General features: G+C 41.8%; 1 protein-coding gene across 3 annotated transcripts in view; it reads left to right on the top strand.

Annotated features, from left to right (window-relative positions):
* The window catches only part of LOC101073593 (copine-4-like), a 28,015-nt gene that overhangs the window by 2,927 nt on the left and 9,989 nt on the right, over positions 1 to 15,099 (top strand). Inside the window, exons 3-10 of one of the 3 annotated variants that reach the window (XM_029839341.1) lie at positions 8,609 to 8,791; positions 9,380 to 9,451; positions 9,573 to 9,647; positions 9,732 to 9,815; positions 9,907 to 9,996; positions 10,991 to 11,089; positions 13,771 to 13,857; positions 14,613 to 14,672. In XM_029839341.1, coding sequence (XP_029695201.1) covers positions 8,609 to 8,791; positions 9,380 to 9,451; positions 9,573 to 9,647; positions 9,732 to 9,815; positions 9,907 to 9,996; positions 10,991 to 11,089; positions 13,771 to 13,857; positions 14,613 to 14,672 — 750 coding nt within the window. The remainder of the gene's footprint in view (positions 1 to 8,608; positions 8,792 to 9,379; positions 9,452 to 9,572; positions 9,648 to 9,731; positions 9,816 to 9,906; positions 9,997 to 10,990; positions 11,090 to 13,770; positions 13,858 to 14,612; positions 14,673 to 15,099) is intronic. The other 2 variants (XM_029839342.1, XM_029839343.1) reach the window with 2 other exon arrangements.

The raw sequence follows: 15,099 nt of genomic DNA, 5'->3' as shown, positions 1-15,099 counted from the left end.
TCTGCAACTTCAAAGTGGCCCGTCCACCTGTGCTCTGACCACTCTGCTTGATGACTCTCAGAAGAACCCACTCAGCTGTGTGTGAAATTCCTGGATCCTTACTGACTGGTTACAGAGGTTGCCTGTTGGGAGAGAACTTAGAGATTCGTTTTTAGTTGAACAAAATAAAATCTACATTTCATAAAAGTACCGGGCTGGCCTATGGTTTGTAAATCTCTATTCTTAAAATGAGTTCCATTGTCAAATCTAATTTATTTGGGGAAACCATGTGTCAGATTAATCAAAAATTTAATAACACTTTTTGGCTCTTCTATTTTCACGGGAACCGCCTCTGGCCAGCCAGTGTATGCATCCACTGCGACCAAGAGGTATCGGAACCCATTGACCCTATCTAACATATCAGTGCAATCTATAATTTTCTTGCCCTGCCATGGGGCAACTGGAAACTTCGAATTGTGGTCGAATTGTTAATTTTACTTTAAAGTGTGTACATATTGAGCATTCTCTGCATCATTCGTGGTTCCCGCAGTGTGTCAGGCCGTGGGCCTCTTCCAGAGCGGCATCTAACAGACCGGGCGGGAGAACAGGTCTGCCGTCTGGGACCCGCCAAATTCCTTCAACTTTCACAGCCCCCCTTTTCCTTCCAAACTGTTTTTTTCATGTGGAGGAGCTTCTTCTTGATCACAACCAAGTCTTTCCCTGTCGTATCTTGTAAGCATTTCATGAACCGTTTTCTCTACCAACAACAAACTGTCACTTGGTTTATAACCTGCTGCCTTCGTTGCTGCCTGATCTGCCGCCTCATTACTTTTTCCCTCTAAAAAGTTCTCCTTGCTGTGACCTTTGCATTTTACAACTGCGACCTCCGCTGGTTCCACGAGTGCCTGTGTCAGTTGCCTCATCTCTACTTCATGTTTTATAGGTGAGCCTGATGCTGTGTTAAACCCTGCCCTATTTATCCCTTCATGTGTGTGTGTTATGTGTGGTGCAGTTAAAATCTTGTCCATCCTGGTCTGTCTATCGGCTCCGGTGATAAATTCCATGAGATGGTGGAACACTGCCTGGTACCTCCGGGTGGTTGCGATATGGACAGTCCCTTTGCCAATGACCATACCCTTTGCAGGCATGACACTGATCTCGGCCTAAGTACCCGCCTATCAAGCCATATCCCTGCCTACCACGTCTCCCACGCATGCCTCCTCTAGGGACAAAATCTTGCTGCGGACTTAACGGATCTGGCTGCATCTGCCGAAAAAACCGCCGACCCATCTGTTTCTCTTCCCTTCGTTTATCATTAAGCTTTTTCCGTGCCTCATCTAACTGCATTCTTAGGAGCTGTTCCTGCGCTGTCACCACCCCCTCTTTCTTTCCCTGTTGTTTAGCTTTATATATGTTAATGTGGTGAGAGAAATGTCTCTCCCAGACTTCCGCTGTGCTACCTGGGAGGTCAGGATTTCCTTCCATAGCTTCTTTTACTGATTGTGGAAGTCCTAAAGTTATGGCCTGACGGAATAAAGTGGTATGCAAATTATCTGAGCCGGGATGGCACCCTGTGGCACACATCCATTCCTCTTTACACCTCGTAAGGAACCCATGTGCCAACTCACTTTCCTCCCACAATTCTAACTCACAATTTCCCGTACTTGAACCCTGATCCTTTTCATATAATTCTGTCTGAGGATGAACCTGCTCTGGAAGCTCCAATTCTCCAATAAATGTAGCCGGAATTTTGTATGTATCTATCTTATTCTCACTCTCCTCTTTATCACTGCCATAAATCAATCTTGCCTTCTCCTCCCTGCGCTCAGCCCTGGCAAAACCTCCTGAGGGATCAACTCTTTTCACTTGTTTTATTTGATTGCTAGGTGTTTTAAAAATATCTAAAGTAGATTTTTGACTATCCTGTTTTTTAAATGTAGTTTGTTGGGAGATTTTAGGGCGAACCACCTGAGCTTCCTCTCTAAATTCATTTTTTCCTACGTTATCTTCAATCTCTTCCTGTCCCTGTTTCATTCTGCTGACCTGTCTCCAAAGTTCACACACTGTCTCACGTAACTCCTGCAGTTCTTTATCTCTGTCCACATCTAACTGACCACTGTTAACAGTCAAAACTGGCAATTGATATGGGGGTGGGGAAGAGGTAGTAGGTAATGATGGATAAAGAGTGGTGTTAAGTGTCAATGTCTGATTTAAATCTTCTAATGGAGGCTTCTCAACATTAGGCACTCGTGTGACCCCTTTAGATCTGCAATTGTGCACCGCTGCACATGCCACAGCCACAACATGTATCCTTCTGCGCTTATCTTCTAACTCCTTACCCTGTTTCTGCCATGCTTTCCCTGCTATAAACCCTAATTTTGGATTATCAAGATGCTCCTGTAATATAGTATGAATTTCTGACTCCCACTTACACAATGCTTCAGTTAAGTTAACCTTCACCTCTGGAGAAGGAAGAATCTTTTGCTTCTGAGCATCCTTCCACAACTTTTTTATTGCATCCAATTCTCTTTCCCTGACTTCTTTCATGTCACTCACCACCTGATCAAGAGTCCACTTCCACTGTTCTTCCACAGACTGAGGATAGGGAGAACATTCTCCCTGATCCCAACACGCTTTACCACACTCCAGTTCCATCTTTAACTATGCTCCCAAGTGAGATTGAATGTGAATGACTCCAGCGGTCAACTCAATGCCTCAGTGAAACAAGCTTCTAGATCAAACGTCTTTGATCCGGTTCCACTCTGGGGGTTAATTCCCAAGGACAAAGAGCCTTTTAATTCACGTTCACTCTGGCACTTTTCCACCCCACACAAAAACACAAATCTCGGGCGTCGGGAGTGTCCGTCCCGTCAACTGCGCTCCGAGTCCCAACCCAAATCTTTATGATATACAGTGCACTGCATACAGCAATACAGCACTGTACTAGTTCCGGTTTACTCTAACCGTTACAGCACTGTACTAGTTACGGTTTACTCTAACCGTCTATTCCCTGTTTTTCAACAGTACTTCCCTGTGTATTTCAACAGTACTTCCCTGTATATTTCAACAGTACTTCCCTGTATATTTCAACAGTACTTCCCTGTATATTTCAACAGTACTTCCCTGTATATTTCAACAGTACTTCCTGCAGTCAATATTTTTATATTTGTATCTGGAATTTATAACTAGGACACTTCAATTGACAGTGACGACAAATTTTTGGAAATAGCCAATCTGCAGAGCTTGATTAAACAGGTGTCTGCTTACCTTTTTATTAGGGATCCCTTGTCGTCAGTTGTCCTCCGAAGTGACCGTTGTTGAATTCCTTGCCTCAGATGACTTCTCTCTTCATCACGTCGGGGTCACCAAATTGTTGGATCGCAATACCTCCTGTATGTAGCTGCCGATCCGCGTGTTCGTTGAATGAAGACTTCGAGAAGTAAAGTACCAATTTCAAAATGTATTTAACAATAGAATCAATTCCAGACACAAATATTACAGAGCTCCGGGCCAGTTCATAACCCTAGCAACAACAGAGTCAATTGTCAGGGCATGAAGTCTGACAAGCTAACTATCCCTTGGCCCAGTCCTTTATAGTCACACACATGCAAATTCACAATGTCCATGCAATCCCCCGCTGAGATGTCCCCGTCCTCTTCCTCCAGTCCCTTTGGTGTTGGTAGAGTTCTTCTCTTCCATTGTTTTCCCAGGCCAGATCCCATTCTTCATGCAAATGTGATCATCATCAACCCCCCTGATGTCCTGTTTACAATGAGTGTTTGACACCCCCTGCCTGACTGGCTCCTGAGATAACAGTAGATCAAACAACAATCCTGCAAATGTCTCTGTTCTTAATTACATTTAGTCTACCTTGCCTAACTTCTAAGGGAAGACAGGAACATATGGTGAAACACATAACAACAAGATAAAGACAATTCTCAACAATGTTCAATCCATTTCTTTGAAAATAAACAAACAGGTCTTTCTATTCCTCCATCATTTGACTGTACAGCCCCAGCACCAACCGAACTAGCATCTACCTCTATTTTAAAAGGTCTATCCCAATGAGGGGCACACAGGGGCAGTACAAATGAGGACCTTAACCCTCTCAAAAGCCTGCTGACACCTTTCTGACCACTCATATTTAACTTTTTTTTTCAGAAGGTCTGTCAGAGAAACCACCATCGTAGAGATTTTTTTTACAGAAAGAGGGGTAGTAGCCTACTAAACCAAGAAAATGCATAAGTTCTTTTTTAGTTGTTGGTGGCTGATAGTTATCAATAGCCTGGACATTTGCCCTCACAGGGGGCACACTGCCCTGACCTTCTACCCACCCTAGATACACTACAGTGGCTTTAGCGAACTCACAATTGGGTAGATTGACAGTTAACTGAGCCTTGGCCAAGCAGTCGAACACTTCTTGTAGATGCAGCAAGTGTGTTCCCCATTCATCAGAATACACAGCAACATCGTCCAAATAAACTGCACAGCCTTCCACACAATCCACTAAACACTAAATTCATAAGATGCTGGTGCTGGTGTGTTTCTAAAATGCATTACCCTATATGTGTATAAGCCACTGGATGCTATAAATGCAGCTATTTCACGGGCTCTGGCTGAGAGTGGCACTTGCAAAAACCCTTTCAGGAGGTCCAATTTAGACCCAAACTTGGCAGCCCCCACCTGATCGATGCAATCTTCCATACGTGGAAGTGGGAAATAATCTGGTTTTGTGACACTGTTCACTTTCCTAAAATCTTTACAAAATCATAGGGTGTTATCTGATTTAGGAACCAACAGACAAGGGGAGGCTCAACTAGAATTAGAAGTTTCCGCAATCCCATTGTCCAACATATACTGAACTTCCTCATCAAGAAATCTACGCTTCCCCGGATGAACTCTATAAAAACGTTGTCTAATGGGTTTTGTGTCACCGACCTCAATGTCATGCTCCAATACATTAGTTTCAGTGGGGGTATCACCAAAACCCCCCCACCATATTCTCAATTAAGATTGATTAGTTGGGCTTGTTTAACCAAATCAAGCTGTCCCAACAACACATTCAAGTTATGTAATGACTCAGAATTCTTCAACCGTCCACACAGCATCGCTTCATTGGGATCCAACAGGCCCTCCTCCCCCAGCTCTGTTCCAATGTGGGAAAACCCAGACGTTGTCACACATGCCGGACTTGCACCTGGTGTGCCTGCCTCCTGGCCGCTGCCAACCTCTGCATGAAAGAAATATGGTTTTAACAAATTAACATGGGAAAGCTGTTTTCCAGTTCTACGCCCTGGAGTTGCTATGATGTAATTTTGGTCTGACAGCTTCTCTATCACAGTATGTGGGCCAGAATACCTTGCCTTAAAAGGAGAGCCAGTGACAAGTAGCAAAACCAATACCTGATCCCCAGGCAAAAATGTACGTCTTTCAGTTTGTTGATCATAGAGTGTTTTCATTTTTGTCTGGGATGACGCCAGAGTTTTCTTAGACAATTTTTGCGCTCGGTAGAGTCGATACCTGAAGCTATTTACATAACCAATCAGATTTTTAGGTAACTGTTCCTGCTTCAAATTATCCTGCAGAACTGCCAAGGGTCTTCGCCAAAAACCAACTTATTTGGGCTAAATCCTGTGCTCTCCTGTACCACTTCCCTTGCTGCTAGCAATAACTAAGGAATACTCTCTTCCCAGTCCCCCTTCATTTGGATACAGTAGGCACGTAAGAGTCGGATGGGAACCCTCCAACGCACCCTGGCTCTGAGCATGATAGGCTGAAGACTGGTGACGTCTCAACTGCTTGAGAACTGCCGCAAACTGTTGGGAGGAAAAGTTCGTACCTTGGTCTGTCTGTAGGATTTTAGAAATACCAAAGAGCCCAATAAATTGAGACAAGGCTTGTGCAACAGCTGTAGTGGTGATTAACCAACTACAATTTTCCCCTAGAAAAGATCACAATTTAATATCATTTTGTGTAGGGGAACATCCACCACATTTAACCCCATGCCAACCACTCGTCTAACTGAGCCAGTAAATGTATTGCTTAAAAATGGTAAGATTGACAACAGGATAAAAAAATCAAAAGCGCCCATATCACGCAAAATCCCAATGCGCACTTTATCATCCTGCCCAACCAATGACACAATGCCTTCCATAATGAATGGTAGATACGATTCTAAATCTGACCGCGCCACCCTATTTTGAACTAAGCTGTTAGCCAGACTGTCATTGTCTGGTTCTGCACACATCTCTGATTTCCAATTTCCTGTGCCATTCTGCTTGGTCTAAGCCTTTAATGTATAACAGTATTTTTTCACATGCCCACGTTTATGGCAATAATGACAGATTTTATCTGAATGGCAGATTCTCTGTTCCACAATCATAGGCCTCACAGTGCCCCCAGCAAAAGAAACACTCCTACTCCTGACTGCACCCAACTGCCCATTGTCCCCTCCTTTGGATAAAACATAATCATCATCTTCTCCAGCAGTTTCAACTTTCTATTCAATAATATAAATTGAAATCAAGTTTGGCACAGAAGTTTTGAACTGTTCTAAAATTCTTAAATTGCGCAGGCTCTCCTAGGAATCCACTTCAGCCGCTGTGCACCAACGATAAAAATGACTAGATAACTCACGGCACACTCAAGGTGTGACTTGTCTCCCCGCCTCCATGTTTTAAAGTGTTAGCTGTACAGCGAGTGGACTCAAGCCACCCTCTACCATCAGCCAAACGCTCAAACACAGAGAAAAACTCTCTGGATCTTTTTCATTAAATTTGGGAACTAGCTTTAAATCACTCAGGCTCCCGAAAGTCCACCATGAAGTTGACCATATTTCATTAAATCCAATTTCTGTCTCTCCAACTCTAGCTTGGACTGCTCCAACTCATACCGCATTTTGTCAATAGCCAGAACCTTCTCTAGTTCAACACCTTGGCGCACCTTTTCTACTGCCAGCTACTTTTTTTTGCTCCAGCTTCATATGCAACATCACTAACTCTCTCTGCTGCTCAAACGAGAGTACTGCTGAACCCCCCGAAGGCAGGAGGAGAATCCCCTGTGCTCTCAACCATTGAGGCCGGTTCCTTAACTTCCAGTACACCCATTTTAACCAGAGCAGTTTTAACATTAGCGTTTAATGAATCTTTTGACTTTTTGTTACCAAGAACTAACTCAAAATGCTGAGCTATTTTAATTAGCTCTGCCTTTGTGCACCGATCCAATATTTACTCACTCGATGCACCAATACATTTTTTCAGTAATTCAACCATTTTACACACCGCAAGAACTTCACATAGGAGACCAAAACCAAATAGAATTGGCTACTCCCCTGCCTGCATATACAATGCAATCCTGCTGTAGGTTCCCCCTAACTGCCTAACCAAAACTGAATAAATTCTCCTCCCTAGTCTTCATGAGGCTTGGCAGCAGGTACTTATGCACTGTAGCCCAGTAGTTTGAAATGGCAACAGACAGATTCACACTTCCATAATCACAGAAAACAACATCTACCTGCTTTAAATGGCAAACACCACGTGTCCCTCATAGTACCAACACGACCAACTACAATTTCCTACGGTAGAGCCCCCACTTTGTTATGGCCCACTTGTGAAGTCCACAACAAAAGACGAAGACACACTGTCCGGTTTAACCATTTATTTTCTAAACCAAAAGAAAACACCCAACAAAGGAATATAGCAGGTGAGAGTGAAAATCAGTGGTGTGAGCAAGTGCCTGGATGAAGTGAGTGAAGGGGTGAGGTATGTTGTAGGTGCAAAAGACAATAATTCTCCAAGAGGCAAATCAGCTGGGGTCATGAGGTGGAGATGCAGAAATAGGAGAAAAAGACCCCAAAATGCTAGATCGGGTGCAGCTTTATAACCTGCAGATCACTGGCCAGGTGCTCCAATTTGGTTAGCTTGACCCTGCTGGAAACCTGGAAACCACAGACAGCACAGAGAAAGACAACTCCACAGCTCAGGGACCATTACAAAGACAGATCTAACAACTTTTGCCTTAGGATCACAGCTACTAAGGCAGATATTACCTGGTGGTCAATAGCACTTCTTGGTGACAGGAAGCAAACGGGAGACACATCCATTATATTATGGGGTTAGACAAAATCACAGACAGGCAGCATGAATAATCCACAGACACTGGGATTAAACAACCATGGCAGTGTATGTTTAGAAACTGTGCTCTCCCTTCTGTGCCTGATCGGCTTGTTGTATTATCATGAGTGTTCTCATTATTTAATACTTTTGAATAAACCAACTTTCAGAGATTCAGCCAGAATCCTGAGTCAGTGATTGTGCTGCCTTTGGGTTCCTGACAAGTTTTACTTCCAGGAAAGACTGCTTATCAGCAGGCTTGGAAGGACGAGAGATTCTGCTGTGTCCAACATCCCCAAACTCAAAAGGCTTCATGCTGCCTGTACTAGCGAACACTGCACAGAGTCCAGCTCCTTGTTTTTGCAATGAACAGTTCAGGTGCATTCTCACACACCATCTAAAAAGATGAAGATGTTCATTTTTTCTTGTTAAGGTGAAGGTACTTAATAAAGAAATAATAACCAAACTTTCATTTGGAAAATGCACATTTATTTTTTCACCTTGCATTTGTTATGTAGGTGGACCGCACTGAAGTAATTCCCAGCTGTGGGAATCCCAACTTCTCCAAGGTGTTTACCCTGGACTTTTATTTTGAGGAGAGGCAGCGTCTTCGTTTTGAATTGCTTGACATTTACAGTGGTGGCCTCAATGGCATGAAACACGAGGCCTTCCTTGGATTTGTGGAGTGTAACCTAGGGCAGGTGAGTCATAGGACTTTAACTTTGTACCAGCAGCAAGGTGACACAGAGCACAAAGTTCCCAAGTTCCTACATCTGAAAACATTAAGAACTAGAACTGTTCTCAATTTATAGATTCAGAAGAATCAACCTAAATAAAACCATAGTATGTTTAACTTCTTCACTGTCTGGAATAGTTGGATGGCAGCTAATTTAGTAATCAATCTGTGTGCACCAACAGTGTGTTCCTCAGCTCAGTAACTGCTGAAAAGCAAAGTTCATTTAAAGCCCAAAATCACAAACATTGTCTGCTTGGAGGGCTTAACAAGCTGCACAATTGTGACCCGAACTGTCCTTAGACCCTCAATGTGGATCACTAAAAATTTAAAAACCCTTTAAGGGAAAAACCTAAAAGCCAAAGATGAAGAATCAGATGTATACAGAGAACATCAGCATTAACATCAGTAATATACAGGATATGCTCATTATAATTAGTGATTTTGGAATTGGTGTATAGACCTAGCTTTAAGATTAAAGCTAGTTCTAAGTTAAAGTTTACATGATGTTCATAAGAATTCTCACACAGGAATGAGTACAATTGTGAGCCCACAGATCATTTCACAGAGGAAACTTTCCAAGGCTCTGCTGAAACCGGGAGGAACAGTGGGGAAGTCCATCATCACAGTAAGCATGACCTCAAATCAAATGTTTTAGTTTGAGGATAAAACTTAAAGTCCTTTTCTCATTGTTCACATTTCAACACTTAATTGTGAAACAATTACACAAACTGTGTGTGTGAGTGCAGATAGCAGCAGAGGAGCTGACAGGTAATGATGACCACATTGAACTGTCATTTAGTGCAAGAAAGCTGGATGACAAGGTAACAGCTTTAAAAGAGTCGAGAGTTTGTGAGTGTCAGTGTCAGGACAATAATCACTGTATGTCTTTGTGTCTGTCTCCACAGGACTTCTTCACCAAATCAGATCCATTCCTAGAAATCTATAGACTGAATGAAGATGCCACCATGCAGCTTGTTTACAGGACTGAGGTACAAATACAGACAATAAGACATCTGCTGTATGTATTGTGACAGACACAAACACAGGTGTGCTTATGATGTTTTGTTTTTTTCTTTTCAGACTGTCAAGAATAATTTGAACCCAGTTTGGAAAAGGTTTAAAGTTTCTCTGAACTCACTCTGTGCCGGAGACCATGAACGCAAGCTACAGGTGCGCACACACGCACACGCACACGCACACGCACACGCACGCACGCACACACACACACACACACACACACACACACACACACACACACACACACACACACACACATCCAAGTTTACCCTTTCTATTCTCTGATACGTCTAGTCTCAATTTCCCAGAATCACAACGTAAAAACAGTTTTTTTAAAGGTTCCCACTTTTATCAAAAAAGAAATCTAATATTTTGCAGTGACAATTATTCTTACTATTTGACTGAGTCCACCTGTGGTCACTTCAGTTGATTGGCCTTGTTTTTAAAGACTCATCTGGAAATTCTAAAAGCCGATTTACGAAAAAAACAAACTGAAGGTCAGACATGGGCTTGTATGGAGGCACAAATCTGGAGAAGTCTACAAGAACATTTCTACTGCTCTGAAGGTTCCCAAGAGCACAGTAGGCCCCATTACTCTGAAACTGAATAAGTTTGGAACACTCAGAACTCTCCCCGGATCTAGATGTCCAACCAAACAGGAGAATCTGGAGAAAACAGTCAAATTAGTGACCTAGAACCTCATTGTCCTTCTATCTGAGCTTCAGTAATTAAAATCCTCTTGTCTATAATTGTGAATACTGTATTGGAAAATAGAGGAAAAATGCCTGGAGGAAACCAGGCATTTTTCTGGACAATACCATCTGCACAGTAGAGCGTGTGGCAACATCATACTGTGGTGGTGGGTGGCAGCTGAGTCAGGGAGAATGGTCTGAGTATGAAAAAAATGTTATTATTCCTTTTTTATTATCAAGTATTGAGTATAGAGTAATTACAGATAATTAGACTTCTTTATTTTAGCATAACTACATGAAGTCAAGCTTTGCGTTGTCATTTCTGCGGCACGTAGATGACATGCAGAGGACTGAAATACCATCACTTTGAAATGATCAAGTTGTTTTTGAAAAATACTTATATTGCTTTGATCATGCAGTAGTGATGACCTCATCACTCATGTTTGTCCTATCAGTGCACCATTTGGGACTGGGACTCCAATGGCAAACATGACTACATTGGCGAGTTCGAGACCACGTTCAAAGAGATGAGAGGAGCCATAGAAGGACGACAGGTAGCAGCAATTATGTAATGTGAAATAGGTTAACGATATTTCCGATTAATAGCATGCTAGATTAAAGTACAACAATGTGGGAAATTGACAGTTCCATAGATTATGACCAGTTCTCTCAATTGTTGTATTCACACACTTACATTTATAGGTTTAAGAGAAAGAGGAAACCTGAAACTGTAGCTTGTTAACATTTTTTCCCCTCTAAAATTATGTACTATTTATTTTGTCAAATCACAAAATGGAGGGAAATTACATGAATTTGCAGAACTATTTATTATCTTTTTGTCCATTTTGCTCTGTCCATCTCCAACCCCTGCTTAAACTCACACTGGAAAACTTTACAGTAGATAGTCATGACATCAATGGCAGGACAGTCCAGTTGTGGGTGGAGGACTTTAAAACCTACTATGGGAATATGAGAGCTTGCTTCTAACTCGTGTACACACTGAAGAGGAGCTACTGCGGATTTACAAGAGAGTCAATTGGCAAGGATACTTGTGCCCCAGAGAGGAAAACCTATGAACCTATGAACAGTCTGGAACTGGGACAATGCTGGGACAATGCAGATGGCTGTGAAAAATTTACTCAGTAACTTTATCTTGCTCAGCTAAAAATATATTCATCAATTTCACACTATTTCAATATAATTTGAATTTGTTTTTATAAAGTCTTATTGATTCCTTGGAATCCGCTTTTGCATTAATGAAAAAACATTATAGTACACCATTCCCAGCCACACTTTTTGATGCATGCTTTGCGTGAAAAAAGGTATTGGACCTTATAGCTAAACTTTTGGTAAGATCATGAGGCTTGTCTTTTATTTATATGCACACAGATTAATTTCAAGTATCCAAGGGTGCTTTATAAATTAAACCGTTACAAGAAGACGAGGTGTTTCAGACATCTCTTCAATTCCTCTAGACTTGGTGTGGTACAAAAGTCTACAGTTACAGTTTCAGAGGGTCAGCGTTGTGACAATGTACGTTCTGTCTGTGAATGATCTAAGGTCTGAAGGATGAGAGCCAGTGTTAGAGTATCACCAAACGGCCAATTTCAATTTCATTGCACAAGTCAACATCCTGTCCCTACTGGCATTCCATATCACTACAGAGACTGACTATGGCTTCCAAATGTAAAAGCGAGAGAGTTGACTGTACCTACTCTAAATCGATCACATCAAGCTGTGAGGCCAAGTGTATATAAGTAAGCAAGACATTGACTAATCAGCAGCAATATTGGAATGTGATTCAGTCTCCGCAAAGGTGGGTGAATAGTAACCAAGAGATGAAAGGTAATCAGGGCCAAAGGAATTATACTACCAGATTTGAACATTGCAGACAGCAATGACATTGAAGACAGCTACAAATGCTTTGGGATCCAATAGTAAAATACCAGTCTTAAAGAAACTAAAGGAAGTTGACCACTTCTAGAAACAGAAGTCACCTACATTGAAAAAAGAACACTGTCAACTGACAAGATTAGAGGTGCAGGCTGTGCAAAGCAGGCACTGAAACAAACCAGCGCATAACAACAGGGTGGAAGATGCTCGGTGGTAAACGTATACAAAGCAACATACATAACCAGGTAGCAGGCACAGGAACATCTGTATTAAGTTTTGACTGGAAACTCTGAGGTATATGTGGTGTACGCCTCCTATATTGAGAGAATTGTCCCATATTGAGAGAAGTCCCGTGGGACCAGCTACAGCCTGGCAAACAGGCATAGCAAACTGGCTCAACTTTGTAGTGGACAAAGTGGTCAAGAACGCTGTAATGTCACAGTACAATACAGTATATGGCATATATTGTATTCTAGTAGTAAGTGATAAATGTTGGAATCCTGAATAACATCAACTTCAGTAAGAAGTAACACAGGGAGAGTAGCTGGGGAGGATATGGGGAGTGAAGGACCAGTCGTCCGTAATCACATGAAGCAACATAAAGCAATGAAGTAAAAAAGTAAGTAAGCCCTGCTTACCTTTCTGGCACGAGGCATAGCCATTGGAAAAGAATTGGAACATGAACAAATCCGCCTCCCTCCAAAGTCCCACCTCCCTCCCCCTGCTTGTGAGAAAATTAATGTTGAGGTGGAGGATCACCAAATGAAACGGGTCAATGGAGTCAGATACACAGGAACTAACAAGTGAAAACAGCAATTTAATAAATTCAATTCTATATTTGGTGTAAAACTGCTCTGCTAGATAGGTATGCGACTCCCAAGTGATGACAGCGGATGGCAACTAAAAGGGATGTGATGACTGCTGACAGGCAGGAAGCTGAACTGAATAATATGGTCAGGTTTTCATCAGAAATATGAGAATTAAATCATGATGAGTTTCATTAAATGATGTACCGGTATGTTTTTTAGATTTTAGTGTACCATGCATTAATTAGGAATATTTTTAAATTGTAAAAAATATTGTTTAAAGTATTTTAAAAAAAGAAACTCAATTGCCAGGTGTCAAGAATAAAACGTGAAGGACGGAAACTGTATTTCTCGAATGGTTTATGCATTTTACAGAAGTTAAACAACAAAAACAGAACAGGGCCAAGGCAGTCCCAGTGCCACAGAAGTAGGGGCTTTAACATAAAGGTTTTTCAATTGTACCACTGATGGCCGAAGAATCCCAATTATTGAGTTAGTGTCCTTATAATAATATCAATGTGATCACTTGTTTCCAGGTGCAGTGGCTGTGTATTAACTCTAAATACAAAGCAAAGAAGAAAAACTACAAGAACTCGGGGATTGTAATACTTAACCGATGCAAGGTGATGTTGTGTTTAATCACTCAGTAGAATAAAAATCCAAATTTCTACACACACAACTATTCAAAAAGTGTGAACAATGAATCAGAATTGTGTTTGTCTATTTTTTGGAGTGATTATGTTGTTTTGTGGTCCTAACGGTACTTATTTTTTCCCCATCTCATTTCACCTCCACTATCCTGTTTATATTGCTCTTCACTCACTCTCCACAGCTCTGCAATGGTAGTTGGTAGTTGTATTTGTATCTGGTAGTTTTAGTAAGCTAGTATTTTAGTCATATATGCTTTAACTGGATAGTGGCTTGATTGTGTCTCACTGTAAGCCACTTTGGACCTAGGTGTCCAAAATGACTAAAATTAAATGGATACAAGAGAATAATGGGGCAGGAGCATGGGGGAGGGGGGTGTTCTCTTACGCACAGCATGGCCTTAATGAGCTGATCTCATTCTGTTACTAAACCCCAACTGCTGTTACAGTGTAGAGTACACCTGTCAACTACTGCAGGACTGTGCTACATCTCACTGCACAACGTACAAGAATTCATTCTGATGACATCTTCTGTTTGCCTGTAGCATAACACCCATCTTTATACAGAAGCTCTCGAGTCAGATCGAACTGTCTTTTCAGATTTGAAATGAGAGGAGATGAAACATTAACATGTACAGTAACCAAAAGTTATCTGTGGCTCTGTGGCTAAATCTGGTTGGACATCAGCAGCCAGTTTGTCAATGATTAACATCTAATCTGTGCATCTGCAGGTAATCAAAATGCACTCATTCCTCGATTACATTATGGGAGGCTGCCAGATCCAGTTTACTGTGAGCACACACACACACACACACACACACACACACATACACACACACACACACACGCACACACACACACACACACGCACACACACACACACACACTTACACACACACACTTACACACACACTCAGATATCACTATGGAAACAGTAACCATGACAACACGGACAGCAGTGTCCCAGTTAAAGAATTAGATGCTGTTACCTGGGTTCCAACCAGTTTATCTGGTGGTCTGCCGAACTGAACTTCTGCCTTCTGTTGACTTAGAGATGATTTTTAAAATCACACGCACACGCACACAAACACAAACACAAACACACAGACACACACACACACACACACACATGAATGCCATGGCGTTGTAAAAAAAGGTTAATGAATTTTGGAGAACTTTGCTCCACTACTTTCTTGACTATGAAAAACACCTCACACC

This window comes from Takifugu rubripes, chromosome 7 (assembly GCF_901000725.2).
Source record: "Takifugu rubripes chromosome 7, fTakRub1.2, whole genome shotgun sequence".
Lineage (NCBI taxonomy): Eukaryota > Metazoa > Chordata > Actinopteri > Tetraodontiformes > Tetraodontidae > Takifugu > Takifugu rubripes.
The sequence above is the reverse complement of the archived record's forward strand: the minus strand, read 5'-3'. Positions and strand labels throughout refer to the sequence as shown.